This window comes from Bos javanicus, chromosome 15, assembly GCF_032452875.1.
Source record: "Bos javanicus breed banteng chromosome 15, ARS-OSU_banteng_1.0, whole genome shotgun sequence".
NCBI classification, from domain to species: domain Eukaryota; kingdom Metazoa; phylum Chordata; class Mammalia; order Artiodactyla; family Bovidae; genus Bos; species Bos javanicus.
The window spans coordinates 65657186-65672712 of record NC_083882.1 but is presented as its reverse complement, the minus strand read 5'-3'; the positions used below and the strand labels follow the sequence as shown (position 1 = coordinate 65672712).

Sequence of the window (15527 nt, the reverse complement as noted above, 5' to 3'; positions counted from 1 at the left end):
CGAATATGCTCTAGAAGTTCACTGTACTAAAACTCCTTCACTGAATACCACGATTTTCACATAGATGGCTATAATATACCTCAGTTAAAATAGTTCAGAACAACCAATACAAACTATTTTAATGAAATAAACTATCTGTTAGATATTTACTGAACACCTAATAGGCTCTCTCTGTCTAACCCCAGAGAAATTTTCCTACTTAACCAATATTTATTGAAAATATACTATGGTACTGAGGATTCAACAGTGAGGGGAAAACAAAAAACAAAACGGTTAAGATTTCTGACCTTATGAAGCTTCCTTACTATCCTGTGACAAATTAAGTGGAAATTACAGTGGGATTAGGTGAAATCAGGATGCTATGGCAACATTCAAGAGGGGCATCTAATTCAGTTTTTGGTAGATGAGAGAAGGCTTTCTTAAAAAAAAGAAAAATCTGAGCCTGAAAAAATGAGGAGGAGGCAATCTAGTAAAGGGGCAAGTGATCCAGGCAGAAAGCACAGCATACCCAAAGCCCCCCCGAGGCAAAAGAGGAACAGGGGCCTTCAAAGGATCTGGCCAATAGTACCTGAGAGAAGCCATGAGAGATTAGGCTGGTGAAGCAAGCAGGAATCAGACCCAAAAAGGAATCCTGTCTGTCACTCAGAGAAAGCTGCTGTGCCAGAGTACACAATTTCACGTTACTTCTTTATCTGACACATTTCAGGGTAGTCAGCACAGGCTACATTGCAAACGGAAAGGAATCACATCCTAATACGTTTCTGTTGTAACCGTGGAAAAAACAACTGAAAGAGGCAACCTGGCACTTAAATCCTTCTTTTAGACACCCAGGAAAGAAATTCTGCCCAAAGGAAAACTGTAAAATAGTGTTTTGTCATTTGTGCTTGCCTGTTTCAAATTCCAAACACCCTTTGAAAATCGTTCGCAAATCGTATCTCAGCCATAGATCAACCTAGATCATTTTGCTCCTATTTCTGAATCCCTAGAGTAGTTGTAATTAATCACAAGTTGCACTATGAAATTTTACGCTCCTGCTATTATTTTTTAAAAATGGGTTTTCCTCTATTTACCAAACTATGAACTTCACAATAGGAATAGGAGGCACCTCAGGTGTTTCATACTCTGCCTCATTCCCCAGGACTCCAGGCAGTGCCTCATACATAATGAGTGTGAGATGAAAACATTTCAGGGAAAAACTGAAGTAATATCACAACTCCTCATTTCCTTATAAGGTATACACCAAACTGTCCTTGAAACAAAGCTGAACCGTTTCTTTCAGTTCTACATTTGATTTGTAGCATGTTTCTGACATTTAAAAACTCATGTATCCTGTCTCCTTTTTATTTTAATTAAATGTACACCCATTCACAAAAAACAGACATATATATCAGCTATATGAGAGTCCTGAGAGGGAGATAAAATGTAAATAAACAGAGAGAAGCATCTAATTATGTGGTGAACTTTCCCCAGGAACCACAGCAAGGTGTAAAACGTTGTATTATTATGTAAGGCACATTACCCCTAATATCACACAACTAAGGTTCTACATACACATCAATAATCAAAGATAAAGTGAACGCCAAAGAAGAATTTTGAGCCATGAGGATTCCAAATATACTCAGTTTCAGCCTTGGTCTACAATTTAGTGCTATAACTTGGAGAGCCTGCAAGGCACAGGAGTTACAAAGAGCTCTTCCAACACAGACACAGGTTTATTCCAAGCCCTGACACTTACTGGTTGGTAATTTTGACCAAGTTACTTATTAATCTCTCTCTGACTCTAAGGAAGATTTTGAATGTACAGCCATTAGGGAAAAAAAAGTCATGAAACTGCCAATGTTAACTCTTCACATACCTCTTCAAAAAGCACAACATCTTTAGATTAAGAAGTTAGATATGTTATGAATGACCATTGAGAACCAAGATTCATTCTAGTTCCCTACTGCGTGCGTACTCATCATTTCAGACAGATCATTCAACACTCGTTTAGTACATAAGGCATTCATCAGTAAGCACGGGTGTAGACACAACAGTAAAATGTGGCTCTGTCCGCAACGAGTTCAGTCTAGAGGAGAAGCCCAAGAGGCTGGTACAGAGCACCAGGGCCGGCGCGAGGCGACAGACGGCTCCTCAGCGGCCGCGAGGAGGAGGGCTGACTGGCTGTAGAAGGAGCCGGCGGCCTCGCCGTGTTCCTGCGCCATCGCCTGGCAGTGCGGGTCAGCAGCCGAGGTGGAGCGGGCCCGGAGCGAGAGTGCGGGCCCCAGGAGGGGCCAGAGCAGAGGCCCGCCCGGGGGCCGCTCCCCAGCACCGAAGCCAGCATCGTCATCATGCTGAGCCTTTGTCCCGGCGGGCGGCTGAGGACTGGAGTACGCGCAGGCAGGCGTCCCTTTCTCTTTCAGATTCTGGGTGTGTCCAGACCAGACAGTTAGTGATAATCTGTATCAACTAAGCACATTCTATGACTTTCGCAGAATAATTCTGTTCTGCCGAATGTGAAGAATCCAAGTCTTTACTTAAAAGGTGTGTGTGGTGGTAGCGGCGGGAGACCAAGTAAGTCACGTCTACATGAACATTAAAGAAAACACCTCATCTTAGTGTTAAATTGAACCATGATGACAACTATGATGAGAGACAAAAATAACTGTTTATCAACACAAACATTTACTAGCTGCCCCTATGTGAATGACATTGCGCAAGGCCCGATGGTAAATAATAATAAAATAGACCTGCTTCAAGAAGTTTCTAGTCTGACTGAGGAAGAAGACTAACAAGCAGGCCAAGAAGTCCCATCCAGTCAGTGCCCAGGCAGGGAAGGAGGATAGAGAAGGGGCCCCTAGTCAGGATTTGCCAGCTCTTTCCACCACACATGAAAAGATACCATTTGTATGCCCCAGGGCCCAGGCAACTCAGCTCCTAGGCCATCTGAAGTCCTACTCTGAGGGCTGAAGGCATGAGTAGTTGTTTGAGAAGGAAACTGCTAGGCAAAGTTAACCTCCCTACATCCCTCTGCTCTTACATTTTACTGCGATGCCCATCACACATGTGGCTAACGCCTATTACACTGGACATTGCAGACACAGAACACTTCCATCACCACAGAAAGCTCTGCTGAATAACATAATCTGTAATTCCACTCACCAACTCTAGAATTCTGACATAATAGAAATATTAACAATAAATGGGAAATGCTATTCATAATGATGAAATGTGATTCAGCAATAAAAGGAATGAATTGCTGATACATGCTACAACATGGATGAACTGCAAGATCACGCTAAATCAAAGAAGCCAGTCACAAAAGGCTTCATAAAACATGATTCTATTTACATTAAATGCCCAGAGAAGGCAAATTTTTAGAGACAAAAGCAGATCAAGGTAGTGGTAAGAGAAAGAAGTGACTGTAATCAAGCATTAGGGATTTTTTGGAGGGTGATAGAAATGTTCTAAAACTGAATTTTGATGACGGTTTCAGAACTCTATATATTCACTAAAAAATCACTGAATTGTGCATTTAAAATAGGTGAAGACTACAGTGTGTATATTATACCTCAAAAGCTGTTAAAATAGTAGTATACTGAAACAACATTGAAGTTATGTGTGAAACACACATTTAAAAATTTTTCCATTTTAGCATTCAAACATGTATACAAATCCCCAGAAAAAAACAGTAACCAAAGCCATCTACAATAAAAGCCAGAGACCCATTTAACTTTCCAGTAGCACCTGGTTGTAACAATTCAGTGATCAACTCATCCAAGACAGTTTTATTTCTGAATTCTATACACTATATTAGTTAGATATAATCTAAGGTTTGCTTAAAAATTGTTTGAAATATTCAAGATTCCCAGTCACATGACAGAAGCAAAGCCCACATGAAGTGACAGTTTCTGACAGATAAAAACACCAAGCGCGGCAGCAGTAACACGGCTGTAAAGCAAGTTCTACGTGGGTTCCAGATGTGGCCAAGTATCGCACAAAACTGTTAGTATCTCAGCCTAGTTTTGTTCCAGTGTTTCAGGATATGCTCTTAAATATCTCAAGAAAGAAAACAATGTTTTTCATATTCTTAAATATGCTCTCACAATAGGAGGGAACAAGAATATTTTCTTCCTCTTTGTTGTTTTAACAGATTTGACCTTCCAGTTTAGTTCCGTTCAGTCACTCAGTCATGTCCAACTCTTTGCGACCCCATGATTTGACCTTTAAATTGATGAAAAAATAATCTATATACACTTTAAATAAAAATATCTGATGCACACTTCCCCCATCAAATAACAAACTTGAAATAAAAATGTGGAATTGCAGTACAATTCACCTTTCAACAGATTTTGAAATTGTACATGTTACCTAGCATTTTTGAACTGTTTTCTCTACTAACTTAATGATGCATATTCTTTACTTAATCCTCAGACTGAAATTAAGTATCATAATATTCATTATGAAACTACTTTTCTAATACTCATTAGATCAACAAAGATGGGAATAATTTATATGCGGTATCATTACATGTTTCCGTGTGATGATAGTGGTTATCAGAAGGCTGTGACCACTTGGCTGTACAAGAGCGAATGGAAGTCCCTCACCCACTCCCTGTCTGTGAAATGTGCACTCTGCTTGCCTTCCCAGCCCTAGAAGCTGTCCATGAACATAGCCATGAGATAGAATTCTGGTGCTGAGATCACCTGGACAGTGTATGTGACAGAGCCCAGTGTAGGCCTCTGTATACTTTTAAGATTCTTGCTGGTGGTGTGCGGTTCAACCCGGCCTGTGGCCTCTCATGAAAGTCCCCTTGCTTATTAAACTTGGCACATTATCAAACTGGAGCCTCTTTCTTCCATTTCTCCCTACCCTCCATGTATGAGCCAGATTTCATATGACACTCATGAGACTCCTGAGGAGGTTATGAAACACTATGACTTCAAAAAAGAGAAGGAAACTGAGTTATCACAGAATTCTGAAGTCAAGGATTTATCTTATATATCATCTAGTTAAACTCACTTCCAGCTATTTCATGGCAGAGTGGGAACCCCAAAGGACAAATCCAGGCCAGAGTTTTTTACATAGCACTCTTATTGCCTTGGCTTACCACACACACACACACACACACACACACACACACACACACACACGTAACAGTTGTGAATTACAGTCTCCCATTTTCAAGAAATGTTAGTTTGTAAGACCCAACTGCCATCCACCATCAGATCATTAGCCTTAGCTTAAAAATAAATTAGATTCAAAATTAGACACATTATTCTTTTTTAAGAAAAAAATTTCAATCCTCTTAAATGTCTGAAAGTTTAAACTCAGTGTTTTAAACAGTAACCATACAATAAAGATCTCTAGATAAAAATTTTTTTAAAATGTAGCTAGTGAGATAAAAAGTGTATAAAAAGTTTTCTTACAGAATATAAATGTTTTTAACACATAATGATAGAACCAAGTTGTGTATCAAGCACTAAACACACTAAGCCATATATAATCCTACCCATGTATACAATACATAAAGAACTAAATTATGCTCACACACACCAAAAAAAATTCATAAAGGTGATGAACTTAAAAAAGAAGGCAGTGAATTATGGAGAATCAAGGATTTAGACTTCTCTCCATTACTTATGTGTACTGGTAAACATTTCTCCTCAGCTGGTAGAACACAGAATTTTAAAAGCAACCATCAAGGAAACAGCCTCCAAGGGCTTCAAGTACATCCTGGCTTGTCCTATATGAAAACAGCACGTGTAATCAAAATTAAAAAAGAACAGAATAATGAAACCATTTGTCTCCTGGCTCTTCATCATACTCACCATATTCTAATGGCTGTGAATAACTTATCAGACTGCCAGTGAGCTGAAAGACCAAGAGATAAATGTAGTCCAAAGAACCCTCTTATCTATTAATACTTGCCCCTCAGGTCTCAAAGTGTGAAGAAATTTAATCTTTTTATAATAATCTTAAAAGGCTGGTCTGTGTCTGAATCATTATTTAATGACACCAACACTCTGTCATGCTGAATATGGAAACAGCCAAAGCTCTGTAATTCATCAGGAAAAAAGAAACTTAAAAATAGATTCCAACTGACTGCATTATTAATAAAGGTGGAACTTTCTTAGATACTGATAATTACTTTAAAAGGTGGCAGCAACCCTGCAGAGCCAATGGCTCAAAATGCTTCCTAATGAAGCACTGTTTCTTTCATTTACATGACATTTGTCTTTCTCAAATTCTAGAAAAGTCTCTGTCAGGTTTTTTTTTCGGTTATTACCTCTTCCTCATTCTCTCTTTTTGTCCTTGTGGAATTCTTCCTATTGGGTTAGTAGAGGATTCTCATTCTATTCTCCATGTCTCAGCTTCTCTTTTATATTTTCTACTGCTTTATCTCACTGCTGCATGCAGACTAATCTCAGGTTGGACTTCACGAAACCTTTGTCAGTCACGTCTACACTTTAACCCAAACCTGAGTTTTACATTTTCTAATTTTGGAGACAATATTTTTCATTCCTAGAAGTTCTACTTGTCTTTTTCAAATCTGTCTGGATTGTGTTTGTCTTTTTTCATAGTTTCAATTCCTTCTCTTACAAGTTTTATCATTTCAAACATATGTTTTGATATATGCAGTAATTCCAATTAACTGAAGTTCTTGGAGGTCTAATTCTGCTGCTTGTTGTGTCTAATGACTTTTGCTCCTAAAAGGGAGCTTCTATGTCAATTACTAAATTTGGAATTGTGAATTTGTGGTTAAAGTGGGACTTTATCTGGGAATCTTGTGTGAACTGGCTTAGAGACTATGTTTTCCAGAATAATGGCATCTGCCAAGTAATCCAGGAAGACTATCAGCCCAAGACTGCTTCACCTCTACTTGTGCGTTTCCAGAAAAGGCAACTACTACAAATCTGAACCCCCAAAGCCTCATGAGAAGAGGCCTATGAGAGAACATTTTCAACAGAGCAGGCATTTTAAATTCCAAGTCAAACAAGTATATTTGTCTGTTAGCATATGGCTTTAGAGAGCTCCCCAGGTGGCTCGGTGGTAAGGATTTTGCCTGCAATGCAGGAGACCTGGGTTCTACTGCTGGGCTGGGAAGATGTCCTCGAGAAGGAACTGGCAATCCACTCCAGTAGGCTTGCATGGGAAATCTCACAGACAGTGGAGCCTAGCAGGCTACAGTCCACGGGGTCACAAAAGAGCCTCCTTGTGTCATACCTCTCATCACCTGTACTGGCCCAGCCCACAGATCCAAACTCTGGCTGCAAGGCCCATTCTATCATTTGTCTCATTGCCTTTCGAGCACCCCAGTCCTGCCCCTTACCCACAAGAACCGGGCACTTTTCTCTCATACTTCCAAGCTTGTACTTCCTTCCACTTGCAGCCTGCTTCCCAGCCCCAACACTTGTGTCACTGCCATGAATGGCTCAGTTCCTAGAATCACAGCACAGCCCTGTCATACTCTGAACTCCTGCCCACTGCCTAAACCCTCTCTATACCACTTCATAAGCACTAGAGTGAACCATTCAATACCAGCATTTGTCTGGATGACATCTGTGCCCACTGAATTTCACAGAGACCCCAGAAGTCCTTTCAGGGCTACCCGCTGGGGTCAGTCCTCCCGGACCATGTCCTTCATTCTCAGCTCACTCATTCCTCTTCCCTTTACATGTTTAATGCCTGGTTTATCATTTCTCAATCTGAGGCATAATAATGGCTATGGGGAACTCATATGGTCAATATTGCTAAACATCTGTTCAACAAACCCTAATGGAAATTAAACTCTCCAAAAGTTTAATATGTTGCAGGAGGAGTAAAGCACACGGAGATGGCTAAAGAAGCCATCCCACAGCCAATACCTGGTACATGGCAATGACAACAGAAACAAAAGAGGAAAAGAAACCAGCTGCCAGAAAAATAAAACGTCTCCTTCTCCAGCTTCCTCCACAGTAATTTTTCCTCTGTTCTTTTGTACCACGAGCACTGTAGCATCCTCATCTCTTTGGCCTCCATATACTTAGTCATATTTTTTTAAGCACCATACTAAGTATTTAAAATCTGGCAAAATAATTATTTACAAGAATTACTATAATACTTAAGTTGTATAAAAACAACTTATGTGATCATCAACAGATAAATGGATAATGATGTGAGATATATACATAAATACATTATTTAATGGAATACTACTCAGTCATAAAAAAGATGAAAATTTTGCCATTTGCAACAGCATGGATGGACCTTGAGGGTATTATGCTAAATGAAATAATGCAAAGAAAGATAAATATGATTTCACTCATACAAAGAATATAACAAACAAAACAAATAAATCAAACAAACACAGAGCCACAGACAACAGAAGAGTGGTTACCTAGTAATCAGGGGAAGGGGAGGGGAAGGCAGAGAGCACAAAATGGGTAAAGGGGATCAGCCACATGGTGACAGATGGAGACTTAAGGTTTTGGTGGTGAGCATACCGCAGCACAGGGAGAAGAAATATGAGTCTGTACACACGAAATACACAGTGCTAGAAACCAATGTTACTTCAGTAAACACATTCTAAAAAATCTGGTAAAATGGTTTCTATATAAGGAAGAGATTAATACAGCTTAGGTACTATTATAATAAATATTCTCTTACTAACAAGATTCAAAATTCACATTGAGCTTATAAAAAGCTGAGGAAAGAGTAGTTTCTCACTCCAAGTTATATCCCAAAGGCTACAGACTGTACAACTTTAGAAAAGATTAGCAGAAACATCCCAGAAGTGATGAAGAGAGTTAATAAACCAACTTAGAAACTTTTACAACTGTCAGTTGACTCATGAACAACTTTGCTCATCCTCCCACCAGAGGTATTTTGAAGTTTATGCCAGACATACTGTCATTTCATACGTAAGTATTTCAACTCATATCTCTTAGAGATAAAATTTTTAAAATGATTATCACAGTACCATTAAACCTCTAAAATGATTAATGCCTTAATCTCATTAAACATGTAATTTTCCAATGTGCCCAAATGTTTTAGTTACTTGAATCATAAACAAAATAAGGTCCCTACACTGGAACTGGATTATGCTGCTATACTCCTCATGGTGTCACTGAATACATCCTCTATATCTCCTGGAAATTGGTGTTAGAACTATAAGCTTGACCACATTTGGCTCAAGTTTCTGGCAAGACAATCTTATAGCTGGTGGGGTGTACTAGCTGGTTTTCTCTCTTTTTGTGATAATAGCATGCCATTGATGATCACTGGCAATATCCCTTAATTCATCAGAGTCTGCAAAATTGTGACACAGTGACATTCTATCATTCCTCCATCTTTTAAGAATTGGGAAATATGCCACTAATTAGAAATTTCTTTGCACTTGGTTATTCTGAGCTACAATTCGTAGAAGAAAGGCAAGGACGATACTTGAGTCTTTCCACTTATCGTCAGTTTTCAAAATGAGTTACTTTACTGGCATTCCCTAAAGGAGAATTTTTGAAAGCTCTGAATTCAAATATATTTAATGTGTTTCAAAATACACCATAGATACCACTCTTACTGATCCACAAATTGGCCCATTTTTGAGTCCTGAGTCCATTAAGATGCCCTCAGGAGTTTTGGGGGAACTTAGCTTGAAAGGTTTTTCCAGTGGCTCCGACAGTAAAGAGTCTGTCTGCAGTGTGGGAGAACCAGGTTCGATCCCTGGGTCGGGAAGATCCTCTGAAGAAGGAAATGGCAACCCACTCCAGTATTCTTCCCTGGAAAATCCCATGGACAGAGGAGCCTGGTAGGTTACAGTCCATGGGGTCGCAAAGAGTCAGAGATGACTGAGTGACTTCACTTTCAGGAGTTTTTGATAACTGCTTTGCTTTCTAAATTGACAATATGTTCAAGCAGGAAACCCCAGTTCAATTCCTGGGTAGGGAAGATTCACTGGAGAAGGGATAGGCTACCCACTCCAGCATTCCTGGGCTTTCCTGGTGGCTCAGCTGGTAAAGAATCTGTCTGCCACGCGGGAGACCTGGGTTCAATTCCTGGGTTGGGAAGATCTCCTGGAGAAGAGAACTCTAGTATTCTGGCCTGGAGAATTCCATGGACTGTACAGTCCATGGGGGTCACAAGAGTCAGACATGACTGAGCGACTTTCACGTTCCATCTTGTACACTGCCTGCCACAGACCTGGAAGCAGCTATTTTCCAAGAAGCTCTGGTTAACTTCAGCAGGAAATGGCATTTAGCGACTATAGTCTCATTGTTAGGGGTGCTCATCGCTAGCAGGCTTGGCGTTTTTCCAGGCCCTGCCACGGAAAAGAGCTAGAAAATTAATCAGCACAGGATCTTTCCTTAACCATAGCCATCTTTCATATGTTTTCCTTTAAAACACACCCAAAGGCTGGGTTCCCAATAATATCAGCTTAATCACTCATCTGCCTTATCCCATAAAACACATTTTAAAAAACCTTAGAGTAACAAAGACAACCAACATAACCACTATAATACAATTACTCTAAACAGTTTATATTTTTAGAGATGTCATTGTCTTTCAGTTACAATTTAGCAGTTTACTGACATTTGAAATAGCCCCTCTCTGCATGGTTGTTGTATCAGTTAGTCAGCATATAATTAGGCCCTTCTGCTTCATCTGGTTTCCACGGTTAGGAGTCTTTTAAAATTAAATTGTGTTAAAATTATGCAAAATATGTATATGTTCTAAAGTTAAGGAGACAAACAAGATACATTCAGAGAAATCTAGTGTCTACTCTCTCCACTCACCACACTGTTTCCTCAACTGCACTATAGATAACCACTTTTTTTTGTTAATTTTTTTTTGTTTTAAAATTTCCAAATATTAGTACTCCTATCTCTTTTTTTCGTGAATGATACATACTGTATCTACCAGTTTCCACCTTGGTTTTCTGCCCTGAAGGTCTCGCTACAACAGTATACAGAGATACTCTTCATTCCTTTTATAGCTGTGGGTATAGTCTATGTTATTCATCAAATTCTGCTGACCACACCTGGACTGTTTCTACCTTTTGCTATTACAAACACTGCTGTAATAAATAGCCTCACAATTGTATCTTTTCTTATTTTTGCCTTGAGATAGGATCCCTAGAAATAGAACTGCCTGGCCAAAGGGTAAATATAAATGTAATTTTTCTAGGTACTGACAAATTTTCTTCCCTAGCATCATCGACTTAATGGACATGAGTTTGAGCAAACTCCAGGAGACACAGAAGGACAGGAAAGCCTGGTGTGCTGCAGTCCATGGGGGTTGCAAAGAGTCAGATATGACTGAGCAACTGAACAAGGGATTATACCATTTTGCATTTCCCCCAGCAGTGTTTGAGAGTGCCTGTTTCCTCCCATTCCCTCTAGTCTCATCAACAGGATAACTTATCAAACATTTAAATTTCTATTAAAGTGATTGGTAAGAAATAATAAATCAGTGTAGTATTAGTTTGTGTATTTATTAGTACAAAATATTACTTTTCATGTGTTTAAAGGCAATTTGTAGTTCTTTTCTGCAAATCTTCTACTCCTATATCTTGCCCAGCTGATAGTTTTCTTATTCTGTACTTTTTAGAAATATTAACCCTCTGTGGTTAAAAACTGCAACACCCTTCTCCATTTTGTCACTTTTTTACTCTATTTATTATGTTTTCAGCTATACTAAAGTTATTATTTTTACTATCAAATTATCTGTAGTTCCTTTATTGCATCTGGAGCTTGAGTTGTAGTTAGGGTAATTATCTACTTCCAGAGGAATTCACTAGCTTTTTTTTCCCTAGTACTTGTCCAGTTTCATTTTTGTACATTAAGTGACTGAGTCATTTGTAATTTATCCCTGGCACAGCACAAGGACTAAATCTAGTATCATCTTCCTTCACTATTTAAACTATAAATAATGGTGTGCATCTGTGTCTATTTCCTCATTTTCTACTCAGTTCTAGTAGTATGTCTTTCTACGCACCAATACCACAGTTTTAATTACAAAGGCTTAATAACATGTTTCAACATCTTAGTAACATGTTTCTACAACTCTCCTTTGCTGCTCTTCTGTAAGTTTTTTTTAGTATTTTTTTATGTGTTCTTTCCAGTGAAGTTTATAATCAGATTGCCTAGTTACAGGAAAACACACATACACAGAGTCATTATAAAGTAACAAACTAACTTTAGGGAATTGACAATTTTATGATGCTGAAACTAAAGGAAGTGTTAAGAACTAAAACTTGCAAAAAAGCCTTAAAATAGCTGATCATTCTCTGCTTGTGAAAGCAGAGATACAGGCTAACCCCATAAAACCTTTGCTACATTACCACAAGAAATTTTTATTTAAACAATAAAGGTTAACAAGCATAAGAACCGATCATTTCATGTATATCATGTATTGTGTAAACCAGCAGATTAGGAAAAAACAAAAATGATCAAATAACACAGGTGTTAGTAATGCACTACTCACCCTCCTTTTTCAGCCATTTCACAATGTTCCCTTCTTCCATTGTAGGAGACAGTGATGGCATTAGTATCTTAATAGGATCAGCTGAAATTGGAAAAAGGAAAGATTAAACACAATAAGTAATACACCTCACGAGGCATCAACAAAAAGTTCAAGTAAATTAATATGAAACTCAATCTGAGGAAAAAAATATTCCAGTCTGAAAGACAGCCAACTGGTCAAACTAAGTGTTCAGTAATCTTTTCCAGAATATTTTCAATTCCTTTTTCATCGTTCCCCCAAGTCCTCTATGCATATTTTCAAGCCAGGCACTTACAAGATTAAAAAAAAAAAAAGTTGACTTATGTTTCATCTTTTTCTCCTTCCCCTTTTGTCACTAGAAAAAAAATATTTACAGGTAAAACAACCAAAGGAAAAGGCAAATAAAAAGAAAATAAACTGGTTTCTGATAACCTACAACACAATAATTAAGATTAGATTTACAACAGAATAATCAAGATTAAACTTCAAAAAACTGGTTATGTTTTTACTTTCACCTAACATTACATACTATTCAAGAATCATGGGTTCTTGCTGCTAAGTGTGAAAAGGAGAGGTCTGCCTTGTTGTGGATGATCTGGCAAGAGAACTTCTGTAATTAAATTAATCTGAGATTGTGTTCCATACCAGAATTCGATTAAGGATCCAAAAAGACAGACTCAAGCCAGCGTGACCTCTCAATAAAGCAGGGCTACTTTTCCGTCAAGTATCAAAAAAGAAGGTATTTCATATATTTGCCAGATGTGCTTCCAAGAGTTCCACCTTCCAGGACCAGAGCACACAGTTGTTACATTACAATTTACGGGAAGGTTATACTAATAAACAGTTACCCACTCCGGTGCTTCTTTAGCAGCAGCCACAGTAACAAACTACATTCCCTGAAATCCTCTACAAAACTTATTCTCTTCTTAGATTATTCACCTCTCTGACATAAAAAAGCAAAACATATCACATCTAGCATATTTCAAATGTGGAAAAGAGTAGAACAGGACTTTTTCTCCCCATTGATGTTTTGGGGTTGGAAATAAGGAAATTTAATACTAATTTTAAATAAAGTTAAACATTTCCTTTGGGAAACAAATAATTTTTATGTAATTTCAAATGGGAAGTTCCCATGGCTTCATGGTAAAGAAGTTCCATCTTTGAAATACCTGGAAGGAAGCTTCTGTCCTCCCTGCACTTTTCATTCACTCCCCTCTAAAGGACTGGGAAAAGGACCCGAACAAATACACCTGCCTGTCTTCTCATTATAAGACCTGCCTGCCTATAGGGAGCCTGCATTTTCCCTTCCCTTCTTCTATGCAGTAGGCATAAACGGACCCGCCTTCACAGCAGACAGCAAGTCCAACTCCTTCTGTTCCTGCCAGTAGGCCCAGTGGGTGCTGGGAAGTTACTCAGGATGTGTAGTTTATACACACAAACTCTCTCTCAAACAAAAGGCCAAAGTCTACATAGGGGTTGTACTCAGGAGTCCAACTGTAGAAGGCCACAGACTTAAGTCACATTTTCCAACTGAACAAAATCATCAGCGTTAAAACTGTTACTCTGATTTCCACCCGACTGACTTTTTGCCTCTTTCTCAACTGGTACTAAACTATAAGGATACAAATGTAGAATCATCACTCTCAATAATACCCCAACAGTGATAGAGCCCAAGCCAAATTCTAAGTCAACACACCCATTTCATATATGAGAAAAATATAGCCCCTGATTGAGGGATCTGAATTCTGCCTAACTCCCAAGGCTGTACTCTCCTACACTCTATTACCACTCATCAATAATTGATGATCCTTACCAATATGGACCATCAATTAATTAGTCATCGGTTATTTATAGCCTATTCACTCAGAAATTCAAATGTGAGTATTCTTCATGTGTCTAATCAAATAGCCTAACAATCCCTATTAAAAGTTCAAGCCTGACATTATGAGATGGAATACTTCACAACCATGTACATAGTTTCACTACAAGGAGGCAAACTAAATGAGCTGCAATGATTCTATGTCCAGATTCTGATGTATGACAAACACAAATTGGATTTTCTCAAAACAAAGTCTCTCTTCAATATTTTTATACCTTGGTTCTAGGTGCCATGATACAAGTAATATTTATTTTACGATTCTCTCCTATTATAATCTCTCACCTATGAGACTATCACATTTTCCATTATTTCTGACATTAAGTACTTTACTATGAAAATTTCACATTATTTTATGAATTCCCACATCAAGAACCACAACAATTTTCATATTTTAAAAATAAAAACGTCATTCCTCATATAGCCACCCTTCATGGGTGAACTGGAATTGCTTCTCTGAATAATGACAATAAAACATAAAAATTCTGTAATAGATCATTATCCTTCTCTGAAATGAAGGTGACAAAAAAACAAAGACATTCTGGACATTTCCATTATTCAGTACTATCTCCTGATTGATTATACTGACTTATGGAGAGTAAAATGGGGAATGTGTTTTCTGATTAATCTGACCAATCTATCCTCAGACTCTCATGCTAGAAAATCATTTTTAAAAGGAAGTATTAATTTATTAATGAAAATGAATATTTCATTCTGGTATATCCTCGTTCTCCCTGAAGACTATACACATCTTTTCCAAATATATTTTTTTCAGTGCGAAGGTAATTACATAATCATAATACCAGTTTTGAATGAAGGGCTGCACATAAGTAATATCTGATGGCTGCCGTCAATTCTTTTGAAGATAGTATGGGCTTTTCTAGACTCCTTGAATTTTAACCTGTACATAACATTGCTTAATTCCATTAGAAGTTATATATCACTTCCCTTCTCATTTCAATAAGCAGTACATTCTATCTTTCTCCTAGCAAACTGAGGAGGCCTTGAAATGGGCACCAACTATAGTTCCTATTCATATTCATATTACTATAATAAAGGAAATGTGGCTTTTTATTTCCCTGATCATACAGGTTACTTCACTTAGTACTCAAAAAATACCCCATATTGTGTTAAGACTTTAACCCTCTTGTAGTCATTTTAGTGTTTTCTTTTTATCAAGCTAAAAAGTATATCT

At 38.1% G+C, this 15527-nt stretch overlaps 1 protein-coding gene across 3 annotated transcripts in view; it reads right to left on the bottom strand.

The window, feature by feature from the left end:
• The window catches only part of PDHX (pyruvate dehydrogenase complex component X), a 75244-nt gene that overhangs the window by 39927 nt on the left and 19790 nt on the right, over positions 1–15527 (bottom strand). For all 3 annotated transcript variants that reach the window (XR_009729678.1, XM_061381113.1, XM_061381112.1), the window contains exon 2: positions 12439–12519. Coding sequence is in view for 2 of the 3 variants with exons in the window: in XM_061381113.1 (XP_061237097.1) it covers positions 12439–12519 (81 nt within the window). In the remaining variant the exon portion in view is untranslated. The remainder of the gene's footprint in view (positions 1–12438; positions 12520–15527) is intronic.